The following is a 17,791-nucleotide window of genomic DNA, read 5'->3' on the forward strand; positions in this document are numbered from 1 at the left end:
TACGTGATCTCGGATCTGAGCTTTGGGACGACCCACAGTAATATTTGATACCCAATTTTGAGCCCATAATTAAAAAAATTTGTATATTCACATGAATTCAGGCTTACAAGGGTTTTTGAGGTCGCTGAATTCGAATCTGAAGCCAAAATAAAAAATAAAAAATGGCCGATCCAATATGGCGCCTAAAATCTTAAACACAATAAGTTTGTTAAAAATAATAATAAAGAATGTCTTAGGTATATAAATATTATTTATGAGTTATTAGGGTCGCTAAATTCGAATATGAATTCAAAATAACTAAAACCACAATGACCGATCCAATATGGCGCCTGAAATGAAAAGAAATGTGTTGAATTCGAAAAATATTTATTAAATTCACGTAAAATTGAGTTATATTTTTTGAGCTACTTTCTTAATTGTATTTAGAATTCTGAAAAAAAAAAATGTTTCTAGTTATAATATAATCATGTTTACGTGTAACTTACTTCGAATAGGTTAAAAAAAAATTAATTTAAAAAATCAACCTCAGAAAAACTTTCAATATTATATGGTACAAAACCGCGTCTTAAACAAAAGGTCGGACATGGTCGGATTCAATATTGAGTATGTATTATAGTTTAAAAACAAGTATCTTGAAATAAACATACATTTTTTATTGGTGTTACCTGGGGAAAATTACTTATAACATTTTCTTTAAACTGTTTTTATTAAAAAAAAAACTTGAATATTTCATTAAACACTAACCAGTTGCACATATTAAAGAATATTAAAACTAAACCTTATATAGAACTGATATGTAGAAGAAAATCCTATTTTACAAAATTAAAATCGAGCTAATACAAATGATAAGTTCTCTAGAAGATGCAGAACGAAAGAAGTGACAGTGTAGCATATCCTCTGCGAGTATCCTGCTCTTAGCATACTGCGGATTAGCCTCCTGGGTGCAGGCCTTCTGCATAATCAGGAAGCCGCCGCCAAGATAGCTTACAACCGGGTGTTACAGTTTGCCAAGAGGACTGCGATGTTCTTCAACATTGGTCCACGTACTCAGTGATTAGCTGTCTAATGTGATCGTAAATTATCTGGTAACGCTATGGCCTTTAACGGTCTATGCGAAGTCACGCACTAACATACTCGTGCAGTGCACTAATCCCTATAACAACACGGACCGACGAAATACAATTGCAAACGGCGTCGTCGGCAACAGTGAAAACTTCGTTGGCGGCAGTTAGAAGCGGCGAGAAATAACTGGCATCGGTATGTCGGCTCGTGGTTGCCAACAACGCAGCACCGCGGCGACCATCACAATCGCCATTGCCGCGCCGTTACAGCAAATGAAGCGGCCATAATTGAACTCCATGCAAACACACCCACACCCATACCAATACATACATATGTGTAGATGCCGACTCGACACACGCATAAACAGAGTAGCTTGAATGCTGCGCACCGCCCCGAATAGGAGACCCCACAGCGCGCCTCGTTCGTGTGGCAATGATGGCAGCAGCGCGACAGAGGCTGCGCTGCGCGCTACGCCGTCACTAACGGTAGCTACGTGGAGGGATACTTGTTGATTCTGATATAAAAATGTCGAATGCCGGTGCACAATTCACAATTCGATTGAAGAATTGCATGGCAAAGGATGTGCCAAGTGAGATCTACAGCACACTTAACGCAAAGAAAAATATCATAGGAAATAAAAACAAAATTTACTTTTGCAAAAAAATAAAAAAGGCTTTAGGTACATAAAGCATACACCAAAGTAACTGAGTTTGGGAAAGTGTTAAATGTGAAGTGACAATTTTAAGTGAGCGCGCAATTTTTATAACTTTCAAAAAATATACAAACTTCCTCAAGTGTTTACATATACGAAAAAAAAGAACACCAAACAAGCACATAAACATCGAATGATAAACAAATTCGAAAAATCAGAACATCGTCAAGCGTCTTCTCATTAAAGTAAACACATCAGCAGCAGCAGCAGCCGCAGCAGATACGAGCCCAAGTAAAGCTCGTTAAGGATTCGATTGACAGCTTGAAAGCATTAATATATTCAACAGCAAAAACAACAACATCAAGCCAAATATAATGCAGGTATGTTTATGAAGTTATATACATATACATACATATGTAAATATGCTCATGTTTACTTTAAAAATTATTCAACAAGCTAGCATTTGTTTACTTATTAAGATTTTCGAAAAGGGCCGGAAGATACCAATCGTTTTTTTTTTGTTTGTATTCAGCTTAAAAATTCAAAAAGTGCTAAGTATGTAATAAATATTGGCGTAAACATTATTTCGGTTATACTTGGAAACGAAGGTTTAAGTAAACTGTTATTATTTAGTTTTGTCTCTTGGAACGTAAAGTCCAATAATTAAATTAATTTGAGGATGAGTTATTTTACCATGTCGAGTTTCTTCTAAAGGCCTTAACGATTACACTGAACAACAAAATTTCGCAGCAGAGCTTCTGAGATCTGATTTCTTTGGGATTTTTTTTCGTTGATTAAGAATCTGTATTAAAATCTGATACTAATTATCTAAATTTTGTGATAATAATGTGCAAGTTTCCGGTGTCTAAATATTACCGTTTACCTTTGTAGATTTTTTTTTGCAAAAAGTGTTACGATTTTATTCCATATAAAAAAAAAAATTATGTTTACTCGTTATAAGTTGATAACGGTAATTTCTGGACACCTGAAATTAGCACGTTACTGTACTAAAATTAATTCGGCTACAAAACTGTGGACTCAAAAAATTCGAATACTTCTGAGAAAAATGTTTAAAATTTTTTGTTATAATTTGTTGAGCTTGTTTTTTAGTTTTCTACATATTCTACATACGTACTTTAATTGAAATTGAATTGAATTGAATTGAATTGAGTGGGGAGCGAAAATGAGTACATCGTAATTTTTGTTAAAATTTACAGGGTTTTTAAAGTTAAATAATTATTTTTTGTTATTTTTTATTAATATCGTTTTTCAAGCTTTATAGAGCGCTTAGAAAAATTCAAAAAATTTTCATTAAAATTTTGAATTTTTTTATGTAAACTTTTATAAAATTTTTGGGGTTCAGTTTTATAGTTTTTATTATAATCAATAGAAAGTTTTAAGCCGCTAAAAGTCGTGTTGACTTTTAATATAATTTTTTTTTTTGCTGGCGGCTTTCTGCATTTTTTCCCCTATAAGCATGAATTTCTTATGGAAGAACATGCGCAAGACCATTTTCAAAGAAAATTAGAAAAAAAATAATGCCAGTTTTTATAAACTCCACTTGTTATATGAAAAAACCCGCAGAAGCCGTCAGCAAAAAAAAAAATAAAAATTAAAAGCCAACACGATTTTTCAGACACCTGAAACTTGCACTTTATTATATTAAAATTTAACAGGCTATAAAACTGCGTGCCCAAATATTTTATAAAAATTCGGTTTAAAAAGTTCAAATCTTTAATGAAAATTCTTTTAATTTTTTTAAGCTCTGTATAATGTTTGAAAGCTTGATTTATATGGTTTTGGTTGTAGCATGAACCATGTTTTTATAAAAAAAAAAACCAACAAAAAAATTTTAAATTGCAAATAATTTAGCAAAAATAACCATTTACGCATTTTTGCTCCCCACTGTAAGTGGCAAACCATATAATTTTGAGTTTTATTGCAAATTGTATGTCCGATACTGTACATATTTGTATTCGTTCGTCCTGCTCTGAGCTACAATGATTTTTTATTTTTCGAGTTTAACCAATGGAAATTAGAGACGATAAGTAATATTTGACGTTAATTTTTTCAAACGAAAACATTTATTATTAGAAACTTGATTTTTATTTTTTTGATCAAAAGTAATGACTATTTTATGATTTTTATTTTTCTGCTCAAAATTAATGATGAAAATGATTATTCAAAAAATTCAAAAGCTATACTAGCGTAGGGCTACCGTAATCCTGAACCCATCGACTAGGACACTTATCATTCAAATAAAAAACAAAGATACAATTGAATATGGGACCAATATCTTCCTTAAAAGCACATTTGCTTTGGTTATGGCGTTGCATTATTTTGAAGTAATTTCTAATATTATAAGCAGGGAACGGATTTTTAGGACCTAAAAACCTATAAAAAAGGCAAAATGAAGTAACGAAATAGGCTGGAAAAGGCAAAATAAAATAGCGAAAAAGGCAGGAAAAGGCAAAAAAAGGTATTGCAAAAAAAGCAAAATAAGGCACTAAAAAAAGACAGAAAATACGAAGAACAATCAAAAAATATATTTATTTCAGAAATGTTTATTTTACAAGTAAAAAAGAGAAAAACTATGAACTACTTTCTTTATATGAAAAATTTGTACTTTGAATCTTTGACTATTTTATCCTTTCGAGTTTCTAACTCATAAAACTTTAATCTGTATAGTTGTAGTAACATTGAACCATAAGATGCATTTTGAAGTTTTCTGGCAGCATTTTCATTCGATTTTCGCGAAGAAAAGCCTTGAATGTACTAAATGTGCGCTCGACGTAAGTTGACACAAGTGGAGCCCAATTTAAGTATGAACCTTTGAAACGTTCATATTATCAGAAATAAGGGCGTTTTCCTCGCCCTTTACAATTTTATCCACACCCCTTATTATCTCCAAGCCTACGTGAGCTGAGAAAACGACTTTGAATTTTTCCAACACCAATTTGGCAAGAGGTCTCTGCGCTTCTATAAGCCGCATGGGCATGCGTATATTTTGTAATCTTAAAAAAAAAAATGCTATATAATAAATGCTATAATCACTTTTTTAAAGGTAGAAAAGGCAAAAAAGGCAAATAGCTTAAAAAAGGCAAAAAAAGGCAACTTCAAATGTGTATATATGGAATCAGGGAAAGCTAAATCGTGGACACTCTTAATAGAATATACTCTATCTCTTTAGCAGAAAAAAGGGCAATTTCCATAAAATCCGTTCCCTGATTATAAGCAATGTATGAAACACTAAAATTTTGAATATTTGTCTGTTATACAGTCAAGTGAAAAACAATAGGGAAGCGACATTGTGACAACTTTTCTTTTCGTTATTTAATGCTTATTATTTTTTTATAAAAACGAAAGTCATTATCTAACAAAAACCAAATAAGTCTCAATTTCAAACTTTTGAAAATTAGAAAAATTTACCAACATTTTACACCAGCTTCAAATGTTTATCAGAAAGTTAGTGCAAGTTTTAAGTGGGTAAGAATTCGCGTGAATAATTTTTTTTGTCCAAGTTTTAGACGAAACCATATACATACATTGGAATTTCAAACTTTATACAAAATTTAGGAAAATTCATAAAACTTTCATCAAAATTTCGAACTTTTGATTCCGGATCTCTACAACGGTTTTGTGTATGCCGTTTTATAACCCATGGTATTTTAATCTTAAGAAGTGCAGTAAAAATTTTTCAGCAAATAAAAAAACGAAAACGCCATGCCTACTGATACTAACTATAAAACAAATATATGTGGTTCACACTTCATGTGTTTGATTTGTTTCATTTATTTAGGCTTCATGCATAAACATAAATAATAAATAAATATGAAATTGGAGCTTGATGAATAAATTTTTAAAAACTTTATAGCACAAAAATAAAAACAAATCAATTTATTAGTTTTCAAATATCTCGAAAACGGAGCGAGGAAAAAATTTGAAAAAAATCACGCATACACACATTAAAATTCTCTATGAAAAGAAATATTAAAAAAAAATTTTCTTTCAAAACTTTTCATATACAATTTTTTTGATAAGAAAAAAAGGTTTTTGAAAATATGCCGTCCCAAAAAAATTAAAAAAAATTACAAAAAAGCACTGAGTATTGCGCAATATTTAAGTATAGTATTATGGGATGCACTCTACAATAATTTGAGTTATGAATTTTTTTTACATCGAAGGTGAGTAAAATGAGTACATTACAAATTAACAAATTTTTTTTAGAATATTTTAAGTATGCAGTCTTGTAGCCCATTAAGTTTTAGTGTAATAAAGTGACGGCTTTTTGCATTTTTTTATGGAAGAAAATGCGCAAAACTGTTTTCAAAGAAAATTAAAAAAAAAAATAGCGCCAGTTTTGCAATCGCTTAAAAGATTCTAAAAAAATGTAAAAAATTTGTAAATGTTTAATGTTCTCATTTTACTCAGCTGCGGTGTAAAAAAAGTCATAACTCAAATTATTGTAGAGCGCATTGTGATTTTTTTCAATCTTTTTTTGAGATGGCATATTTTCAAAAACAATTTTTTTTATCAAAAAATGTTTAATGAAAAAATTCAAGCTCAAATTTCATATTTATTTATTATTTACGTTTATGCATCAACCCTAAAAATTTGAAACAAATCAAACACATGAAGAGTGAACCCCGTCGCTTTCGGTATGGAACGTCCCATATTTACTTGTTCAAAAATATCTACATATCGTCACCTTAATCACAAAGGCCCTAACCAATACTTTTTTCGAAACTTCGTTTTTACAGATGTTATCCTACATTAAAATACACCTTCACTAAAAATTTTAAAGTGTTAGTGCCAAAAACTAATGAGTTATGCCACTTTTTAAAACGAACTATACGTATACATGATTTGATTTTTATAATGTTTTTTGGCTTCTCCTGTAAAATAAATATTTGTTTGTTAGGGTCTTTGTGAAATGTGGTAACGATTTATATCTATCTTTGATTGTTGACTTATACATTGGAATGCCCTAAAAATAGAAATTGAACTTACTCATTCTATTTTTTATGAATAAAATCATTAAACTACATTTACAACATCTTTGTGATAAAAATAATTTTAAATACACATGTACGCACGTATGCATACTCATTCTTCATCTAACTTACCAGAATCCATACTTATTGTTTGGCTTCCCAATTGTCTGGCGGCGATAGTTGAATTTGAAGTCCTAAAAGTATGCTTCGTTGCACCGTTCACTCTGCTATTTGTACTGTAAATTGCTTCTAGTGACATCAATGTTAGTCAGCAGTGTTGCGTATTCGGTACTGAAACTAGTGGTTATATATAGACATACATACATACATACATACATACATACATATTGGTCCGTATAAATAAAAACTAAGCAATTGATTTTTCATAAAATTTCAGACCTTTTACTTACCCATTTAGTTGAAATATAAAATCCGACTAGCAAGCAAAGTATTGAATTTTTGGGCCGGTTACGCAATGTATGGTTAACACTTATCGCCTGTTAAACATTTACTACGTTTATGCGACAGAATTCCAGAATTCTTCATTTCATGAATTCAAAAATGGTCCCGTTTATGCATAGTTCGCGAATTCATGAAATAAAGTGCCTTGAAAAAGTGGCAATGCACTGGCGAGAAACTAAACAATAGGGTTGTTACTTTTTGGCCTTATTTTGAATTTGCAAAAGTCGTTGGTACCAGGCAATGAACCATATTATATTTAAATTGGTTATAATATATTTTCAGTTTATTCTATTTGAATTTATCTTATATTTCAACGATTCCACATAACTTTTCCAGTGTTTTAAATCCTGGTTATGCCACTCATGCTTTTTAATCTAAAAACATCATAACCCTAGCTGTTTGTGAATCGTGGCGTTGCCGAACTTGCACTTCACGATTTCATGAAATGATGCCGAATTCATGGTTAACTTTCGCATATAACTGAATTCATGAAATGGTGTTTACGCACCCAATTTTAACCCAAATTCATGAAATGAATTCGTGAATTAGCCTACGCATAAACATAGTAATTGTTACCGACTCCGAGTTATATGCATAAAGTCGAAGACGTCGATAACGACCCTTGGATTTTTATGTAAGTGTGTATATACATCGATAATTAATTGTTAACATTGTTGAAAAAACGAAAGAAACGACATATTTTTTTTTACAAATTATAGGAATTAAATTTTGATTTCCCTCCGAACCCACTACAGGATTTTAGTCGAAATCGCATTATGTGTCCTTCTTCTTTTGAAAAATTGTTCTGACATTTCTGTGTTTTCCACGAAATTCCCACTATAGTCGATATATGTAAGATCTTCCTCGAAGGAAGACATATGGGTCTTTCCATGAAAATGTAAACCGAAAATGCAAGAAAATTAATTCAAACGGCTTTATAACTTTAAATTTATTCGTATTCAGATGGCGGAAAAAGGTTTTGAAAATGCGAAACGGCGGAGAGAAGAGCTGAAAAAATTAAATCAAAAAATTAATTTAGTATGTGTTACTAGTAAAAATATTGTATGGGGGAAAAATCTGTCGCGTACGTTGTTATGTTTGTTTTTTTTATAGAAACTAACCAGAGATAATTTCTATTAAAAAATGGACGGATTTTAAGGGTACATTATTTAGCCTAGTTTCGGAATTTTTAAAGAAAGGAAAAACTCCCATGATTCGCAGGCTTTCGCATATATGTATATGTGCCTTAAAAACACTTCTTTTTTTGTCTCGTACGTTATCACCTTGTTTTGAACGGATATTTTCTACACCAAAGTTTAGAGGCTGCTTATATTTTTCTTAAACATAGTACCCTTGGGTTGCAACATAACCGTAATCCTGTTTTTCCATAACTTATATTTTTGAGAGATTTATGTTACTCCATAAGCGTACGAATGTCGCGTACGGCTGCATGGAAACACCCATATTGGCTTTTATGCCAAGAGTTTCCTGCAAGGAAACTATCCCTGATATGCCTGTTTATTTTTTATTTTCATCGTTTTTAGTATAAAACGGATCGGAATAACCTTGGTTTGACATACCCTTACCTTTGGGATTAGGGATGTTAATTTTTTCGTCTTTTACGATCCCGGGATTTTCGAGATGCCGTTATCACACTCCCTATAAGGACGAAATTTGGGGATGTTATCGAGCTTATATAATTTTTTCAAAAACAAATATTGCGAAATTTCAAGGATAAAATTTTAAAAGAACATTTTCAATACTTACCAGACCTTCTGCACCAAAAACTTTAACCTGTTTAAATTCTACACGATTTCCTCTTTAATTTGGTACCCAAACTTCTTCTCTAAGCTTATTTCACTGAATTTTTTAAATCATTTTTGAATTACTGACGTCAAAGAATATATTGATATATGACGTTTTTGCGAATATTTTGATTTTTGTGTGTAAAGTTTATTATAGCGCGGTGTTACATGCATATTCAGCTAGACATTTATAAAAAAATATTAATTAGCCAATATTGTTTAAGAAAGGGAATTTCTATTATTGCCATCAGTGCAAATTACAGATCCTCAAAATCCCGGGATTATTTGCAAGAGTCCCGGGATTTTTGTGACCCGGGATTTACATGCCTATGTGGGATGTAGCGGAACGTAACTTCCTGCTATTTCTCCCAACGCAAAGCATGCCCTAAAAAGCGGTGTTTGAAAGGGCAGTAGGTAGCCTATCCATCTTATCCTATCGTGCCTGTACTTGCATTCATATGTATGTGAATAGTGACACTTAAGATACCTAGAAATTTAATTTTAGTCAAGGTAAATTTACGAAACGAATTAAATGTCATAGAAAAATCAATACTTCATAAATGGCAATATAATGAAGAATTTTTTTCACTAATTTGCTCTTTTGATTGAGTTGAGTTATTTGCCAATTTAATAAAAAAGTGAGTGCTTAGTATGCTTACGCTTGTTGTCAATTACTCAATCAATTCGGACAGCTATCGACTAATATTACTTTAATAATGATACTTATTGTTCTACGAAAAATGAGATAAAGTGAATCATGGGCCAATTTGCCAAATTCCAATCAACTTATGTATATATGTATGTACATACTATGTACATACATTACGTCCTCGGTAAAGCCAACACTTGACTTAGTGACTCAGTTATTCCTACTTTTCAAAAAATTCTGCCTTACTAAACGCAATTTTCTATTCATAATTTCTTAATCCTTTTCTTCAATGGGCTGAAGAAAACGCGGATTCAGCAGGAGGCACCTTAACTCACGCTCATAGAAAATGCAAATGAAAATGTTCCAATTTTTTAAAACAACTTAACCAAAAAATACATATTTCGATTTTGCGAGCATATAAATATTTTTCAAGTGTATGAAATTAATAATTTTGTTTTGCCTTACTAGGAACAATATTATTTTACGTTTAAAATTTTGTTTTCAAGTTAAATTCTCGTTTCAGACGGATATTTTTTGAGATTCGGTTATTGCAAAAACCTCAATCAACGCAACTGCTCGAATTTTTATTAGTTGCTTTTACCGAGGGCGTACTGTATGTACATTTAAGCGATTCATTCATAAGTCTGGTTGTGCAAATGTACATATGTATGTACAGTGAAGTGCAAAACTGAGTCAACGGTGATTTTTGATGAATACTTGCAAGGTTTTTAAAGTTAATTTTTTTTGGGTATTTTTATATAAGAAATAAGTGTCATGCTTTAAAATATAGAGCTTAGATTCAACAAATTTTCATTAAAATTTAAAAATTTTTTAAACTGAATTTTTAGAAAATTTTGCGGTATGCAGTTCTATTGCCTGTTAAATAATGTGCAAGTTTTAAGCGGCTGAAAAATCGAGTTGATTTTAAATTTTTTTTTGCTGACGGTTTTTGCGGGGTTTTCCATACAGCAAGTTCTATTTATAAAAACAGACGTTGATTTTTTTTTAAATTTCTTTGCCAATGGTCTGCGCATTTTCTTCCATACAAAAAAATCGTGCTTATTTGGGAAAAAATTTAACAGGCTGTAAAACTGCTTACCTAAAAATTTCAATATCTGAATAAAGGCCTGTATGCAGTTCTCAAGAAAAATCGCGAGAAATTTTTTTCTTTATTTCTGCTGTTAGGAAAAGTACCTTGCGGCTGCTGTAAATTTGTTTGAAGAATTATAGTTATACATATACGAGCATTTTTTTTCTTAAGAGCTGCATATTGATTTAAGAAATTTTGTTAGAAGATAGATTTTTCGTTTTTCTTGAAAGCTGCAGTTGGCCTTAAAAAATTAAATTATGATTAATATGCTTTTGGTTATTTAAAAAAAAAAATTCAAAAGCCTTGCAAATATTTAACAAAAGTCACTGTTGGCTTAGATTTGCACTTCACTGTATGTACAAAATTCGAAGGACAAATTCTAGCGTTTTTTGTTTTTTCAAATGACGCTGGCCAACTGTTGACTACGTGAGTTTTTCAACATCGTCTTGCTGCTTCATTGTGGCCAAAATTACAGATCGAGTGCGTCAGCAATGCATTGGTAGGCAAAATGTGCAACGGCGCACGCAAGCTAAAATCGAACTACATATGCACACACATTAACAACATAGATACATACAAACTTATGCATGCATATTTATATCTGTATATTATGTGAAAAAAATCAAAATTGATTACTATCGAAATCTGCAATCAATTGACAATTATAAAGAATGGGCGGACGTGCTGGGTGGCTGCAATACATCTGCACAAGTGCAGGCACATACAAACATATGCGTATCATTTTACACAAAAATTTGCATTTATTATTATTTGCATCGTTTTCAATAAATAAATGAATAAAATTTAAGCTGTCATTGACCAATTGCATTGCAGTGTGAGAGCCGTGCAAATAAGCACGCACGCCAAAATACAGTCCATGCAATTTTATGTGCATGCAAATGACGGTCCACCAAGCCAAATGACAAATGTAAGTCAACGGAATTCAATTGCATAAAAAATGGGTAAATAAATATGTATGTATTTGCTCATTCACAGCATAAAAAAATTCAAATAACAGTAGTTATAGTTGAGAAGTATAATAATACCCAATTGTTTATTATACCATTTTTTGAGGTCTCCCTTTGAATTTTTTGAGGTTTTTAGGGGTCCTAAAAAGGTGATAAGGATAGTAAACGATATTTCAAGGATCATCTATACCACATTAACTTTTTTCAGATATATACATATGCATATATATGTATACATGTAGATATCGATGATCCACTGTAATAACGACACAACTCAAAACTTAAAAAAAAAACCCTTACTACTGTTAAGTGGCTCATGTCTCCAATCCTTGCCAAATCTTCACTAAAGTAAGTAGTAAGGAATACTAAAGAAAGTACATAGTAAGAATTAGACATGTATTAGAGACATGCGATACAGAGGACCATGTGCATAACATTACGGTGGAGCAGAAACAAAAAATGCTGCCTTTCGAAGCTCTAATACTGGTTATTTTTTGGGGATTTTTAATTTTTTTTGTTGATGGTGTTATAAATTTTGTTTGATAAAAAGTATGTTCGCCGATGGTTTTGTACGGAAAAAATGGGCAACACCTTCAACAAAAAATATGTTTAAAATTATGAGACTTAGTACTTAGGTACTAGAATTTTTCTAAAAATAATTTCGTTATTTGTTTAAATTTTACAAAATCTCAAAATTTCAATCACAGAGGGGATGCAGAAAGCATTAATCGATTTTAAGAAAAAATTAGCGGTATTCTATTGACGTCCGCTACACCCTAATATAAATATATATGTAATTGGGTCATATGAAAAGTCCGAAAGATATTTCACTCATTTTAAAATCATATGTACATAACTATTTTCCACGAGAGAGGAATTACAGAGCTGTCTTCATTAAAATTGTTTTTTAACAATTTTATTTTATTTCCATGAAAAATGTATTTTCCTGATTTCAAATACATATGTACATACAAACGAGCAAATCTCACGAGTTGCTACATTTTTCGACAAAAACGTGTTTTTAGTCGAATATATGGTAATATGCATATCTTAGAAAATGCATTATCTTCAGTTTTGTATGAAGAACAAGGTTCCATCGCGAAATTGTATCTAAATAAAAACTTAAAAAAGATATACATACCGAAAAAAGTAAAAATAACCACTCATGCTCATATACCCATAGTTGCGTATGTAACGTATACGCCCCGTAGTACCATATGAAGTCATCTAACACGTTTACTCGCACGCCTTAATTTAAAGTCATATTATTTAAAAATAATTAGATATTGGCATGAAAGATTTTTACCTTATTTTAATAATTAATTATTTTAATTTTCCTTATATTAATAATTTCTTCATGCAAATAAAAATTGTAAAAATGGAATTTCTCAAATCATAGTCATCTTTTACTCACTGTAAGTTTTTTCATTTAGTGACACGCTAGTTGTATTACATTTGGTTCGTTCGTTAAAATATTAAACTTAAGAAAATCGTAAAATTTCAACAATTAGAAAATAGCTGCGACAGATGTGCTGCATGCGGCCCTTTTTTTTAATAGGTGGCACACTTATTAAACTTCACAGATATGCTGTATTTGATGCCAGCGTCCATTGCCTCTAATATGAACATTATATTTGAAAACTTTCAAAAGTTATTTAAAAAAAAACATTATAATTTTTTCGAGTGACAATGAAAAAATTTGTGATTTCGGTACCTTTTCGCCTAAATAAAGGTTTAAGGGCTAAAATTGTGTCAATATTTCATTTATTTTTTATTTAACTTGTTTTTGGAACTCCATTGATTTAAATAAATGCAAGAAGAATGCTTTAGCGTTTTTTTTTTGTAAAAAAATAACTCGTGAGATTTGCTCATGGCGGCCCGGTTAAATAGATTTCAAAATAAAAAAAGAAATGTATAAACTAGTTTCCTTATTTTCGATATTCTTCAGTTCTGGGGAGTGACTGGACATTTGTTTTGCATCACCCTAATGCTTGCAGATATGAGTAAACATAGTTATTTATGTAGTTTTGTGATATACTGTACATCACAGAAGCCATATTAAGCAATCACGAGGTGTAATCTCTACGTGCATCTTTCAGTCTGTATGTACATACATACATAAGAATATATTTACATAAACTTACATATGTACATATTTACATAGCTAAACATACAACTGCATATCTACTACTCGTACTGCGTATACGCAAATGTACTCATCCATATGTATGTATATATATAGCTGGTTAACCAGATACTTTACTGTGTGGTACATATGTGTGTGTGTATCTGTACGCTCTACTACACCAGCAATGGAGGCACGGCGATAATATTGGCGACAGAAGCAGCAGTAGCAGCGCCGACGACGACTACGCCGACTACGAGGTCACATTCATAAATGCTGCGAGACGAGCCCCCAAAATCAATTTATTCGTTGATTGAGCAGAGCAGAGTGCTTCGTCTGCAGACATACACAAACATGTGTATGGATGTATGTATGTACGAGGGTGTTACAATAAGTCCATGACTTCATCAGTTTCTCGCGTTGGAACTTCAACGGCAACTCTACTGTCGTCAAGTGGTACCACTTGGCGGACTGTTTCGAAATACTGAACGAACTGAATTATAACGGTGAAAAATTTACTACGAGTATGTGGTTTGCTATTTCGCAGTGTTCTAATTTTTGAGCCGTTTCATAGCCGTGAACCAAAAAAAAATACTGCCGGAACAAGGTAGTGGCACAGCAATTTTTTCACAATATATGCAACAACTTTTATTCTAATATTTTTTCGCCAATTTTGTATGCAAATATGGTTTATTCTACAACAAAAAGCATTGAAATATAATTCCTTAATTTTGTGCAAATCTCGCGAAAATTCAGAAAATTTTTATGCAAATTTTCAACTTTTTAATCAGATTTTTTAGAATTTTTCATAAAGGTACAAGTTTTACATAAAAGTACAAGTTTTAAGAAGCTAGGAATTACCGTTGATTTTTGGAAATTTTTTTCACGCAGTCTCTTCCATACAAAAATTTTTTTTCGAAAATACTTTATATGGAAAAAATGCCAAACTCTTTTAACAAAAAAAAAAAATCTCAAAAATCAATGTGATTTTTGACTAACTCCGCACTTGCATTTTTCATACTAGAATTTTATGGGCTGCAAACCTGCATACTCAAAAGAATTCTAAAAAAATCTGATTAAAAAGTTTAAATTTGCATGAAAATTTGCTGAATTTTCGCGAGTTTTACACAAAGTCTAGGAATTCTATTTTTATGTTTTTTTGTTGTAGAATGAACCATATTTTTATACAAAATTGGCGGAAAAATATTTGAATAAAAATTGTTGCGTATATTGTGAAAAATTTTCTGTGCCAATACTTTATTCTAGCAGTGTATATCCACCACAACGCAATGTATACAGTGGTATTTTTCACGCGGGTGCCGAGAAAGGCCAACTAGTTCGATCTATCAGCCAACAAGGTTAGGTGCTTTTGAATGGGAAAAACAACTAAACGGCTTTTATTAGGCCAATTTGTTAACCAATTGCTGGCTCAACCTCCATATTTCTTGAATATAATCACCCAGTAATGGCTTTTTGTTTTCAAACCTAAAAGGCTTGGCAGGAAGGGATTTGATTTCAATATGGAAAATATCGCTCGGGGGTTTCAAGAAATCGTATTAAATATTCATGGCACCAAAATATTAGAGAAACGGGGCGACGCAAGTTATTGAGGTTGAATGGAGCTCATACATCCTATTTATCCTACTAATATTATAAATGTAGAAGTTTGTGAGTGAGCGTGTTAGTATGTTTGTTGCTCCTTCACGCAAATACGCCTGGATAGATAGGTTATATATACTCGACTAACGTATAGGGTATTTTTTGAAGAGAGTTGCCACCTTTTTCAAAAGTAAAAAATCAATTAATTAATAAGTTATGTAAAATATCTTAACAATGTGTGTGTAAAACGAAAGGGCGTCAAAAACGATTTATTTCGAAAATAATTTTTAAGAGGGTTGCCTACTATCCAAAAAGCCAAAATCAATTTAATTAAGAAATGTAACGAAATATTTTAATATCAGTATGAAATGAGAGAAGTTTAAGAAAGCTTAATTTAGAAAAAAAATATTTGTAGAGGGCTGCTGTTTAGAAATTTAAAATCAGTTAAAATAAGAAGTTAAATAAAATATACAATTCATTGAAATATTGCAATATGAATGTCAAACAAAAGCTGTTCAAGAAAAGTTGATTACGAAAATAGTTTGGAAGAGCGTGCCACCTGTAAAAAAAAATAATAGTAACGAATTAGCAAAATGGAATATCTTTTACCTTTATAGTAGAAATTTTCCATATTGCCAAAATTTCTTAATCTATTTATTCTGTTTAATAGAGCTGGAGAAACATCGATATTTCTTTTTTTTGATTGTCAAAGTTTCAGAATTGGGCCATTTAGCCTTTCTCTTTACTTTTTTACATTTTCGCTTGGGAATAAATTCTGTTTAAGCTGAATGAAATAAAGCAATTAGATATTGATAAGAAACCAAAAGTGTTGGTACATACAGTCATCGTCAAAAATATGCACACTCTGACATTTTGACCAAATAATTTTTATTTTTCTATTACAAATATAGTTCATTCAACAGCACCAACTACAAGAATCAATTGTATTAATTTTATACATAACTGGGGAAAATGCAAGAAATACCAAGAAACGTTCATCGAAATTTAAAATTTTTCAATTCGATTTCTTAGAGATTTTGTATTTTCTTTGACAATACATTTTTGTCGCCGGTCGACTCTCTCAGCTTTTGAAGAGTTAAGGTGCCTTCTACTGAAAGAAAGTTTTCGTTATCCATTGAACACAAAAATGAAACAAAATAAGGAACTATAGATTGAAAGTTGCGTTTAGTGAGATACAATTTTTGTAAAAGTTGCTTTAACCGAGGTATTGCTTGTATCGAGTGCTGCTTTTGCCGAGCGCTTACTGTAGATAGTTTATGGCCGATTTGCTAGAGACAATAAACACTTTTTTTAAATCAAATTTTTTTGTGCGTTGCTTCAACTGCTGAAAATAGTCGTCGATTAAAAAGTCACGGACTTATTGGACCACTACTCGCTCATACGCACGCAGTGAACGCACACATGTTTATGTATTTCGCCTATATCGCGCCAACATTTTTTTGTAGCCATTCAAATGCTCATGGAAAAAAAAAGTGCATGGAAAAGTATGAAATTCATCACATTCATACTCAAAAACAACACACGCACACGTACAAATATATACATAAACAAGCTTCTCCAGCGATAGTGTTTTTCATTATATCGAAAGCTTTAAATGTTTGACGTACGGTTTTGCCTTGTTATGCTCATGACGCTGTTGAACGTTGCCTATTGCGCTTTGTTAATTAATATGATAATGGTAAGGTGAGTAATTTCATATGTATGTACATATGCATGGGCGTATGACATATGTGTGTCAATATGCTTTTGTTTGTATGAGTGCATCTTTGCTGTATGTGTGCAAGTATGAGATTTATATATGTTTGTATGTGTGTATGTCTATGAGCAACAAGCCTCCTTTTTGCCAATTAAGATTCTGTTTTTTTTTCCAATTTACTACAATAACAACTTCAGGACAAACGTTATGCACTCATAGTTGTACAGTGGTTCCAAATCTTCACTATGGTTAGTAATTACAAAGCATTTGCTAGGCTTTCAGCATGGATATTCTTTTTTCTATCAGATTTGCCATTTGTATACCTAAGCAAAGGGTAAAGCCCACTTAAATTCCAGTCGTCAGGCATGCCCTTACCCTAGCCTGCATAGCAGTTGTTCAGCCGCGAAATTGCTTTTCTTTCTTCCTGATATTCGAAAGGTGTTCCATCGACTCTGTCGTCGTTGACTGGGAGTTTCGGTGCATCTGCTCCACTGGTTGCTAATTGTAATTGCAGCTTTTCGACATTGAGCTTTCCTTGTACTCCAAGTCCTACGTTTTTTGCTCTCATATGAGCGTCAAGCGCTTATAGAAGAGATATTTGTACGTCTCGTTCTTCTCTCTCGTCGATTCGTGGGCTCAAAAGAACGGGATGTGGAAGATTTTCGCTT

General features: G+C 31.8%; 1 protein-coding gene across 1 annotated transcript in view; it reads left to right on the top strand.

Moving 5' to 3' along the window:
* The first annotated feature begins 1,643 nt into the window (after positions 1-1,643).
* LOC118746703 (neural/ectodermal development factor IMP-L2) overlaps positions 1,644-17,791 on the top strand; it is a 65,163-nt gene continuing 49,015 nt past the window's right edge. Inside the window, exon 1 of the mRNA XM_036480590.1 lies at positions 1,644-2,094. Coding sequence (XP_036336483.1) covers positions 2,089-2,094 — 6 coding nt within the window. The 5' untranslated portion in view covers positions 1,644-2,088. The remainder of the gene's footprint in view (positions 2,095-17,791) is intronic.

Source organism: Rhagoletis pomonella, unplaced genomic scaffold, assembly GCF_013731165.1.
Source record: "Rhagoletis pomonella isolate Grant_MI unplaced genomic scaffold, Rhpom_1.0 Rhpom_scaffold_00011, whole genome shotgun sequence".
Lineage (NCBI taxonomy): Eukaryota > Metazoa > Arthropoda > Insecta > Diptera > Tephritidae > Rhagoletis > Rhagoletis pomonella.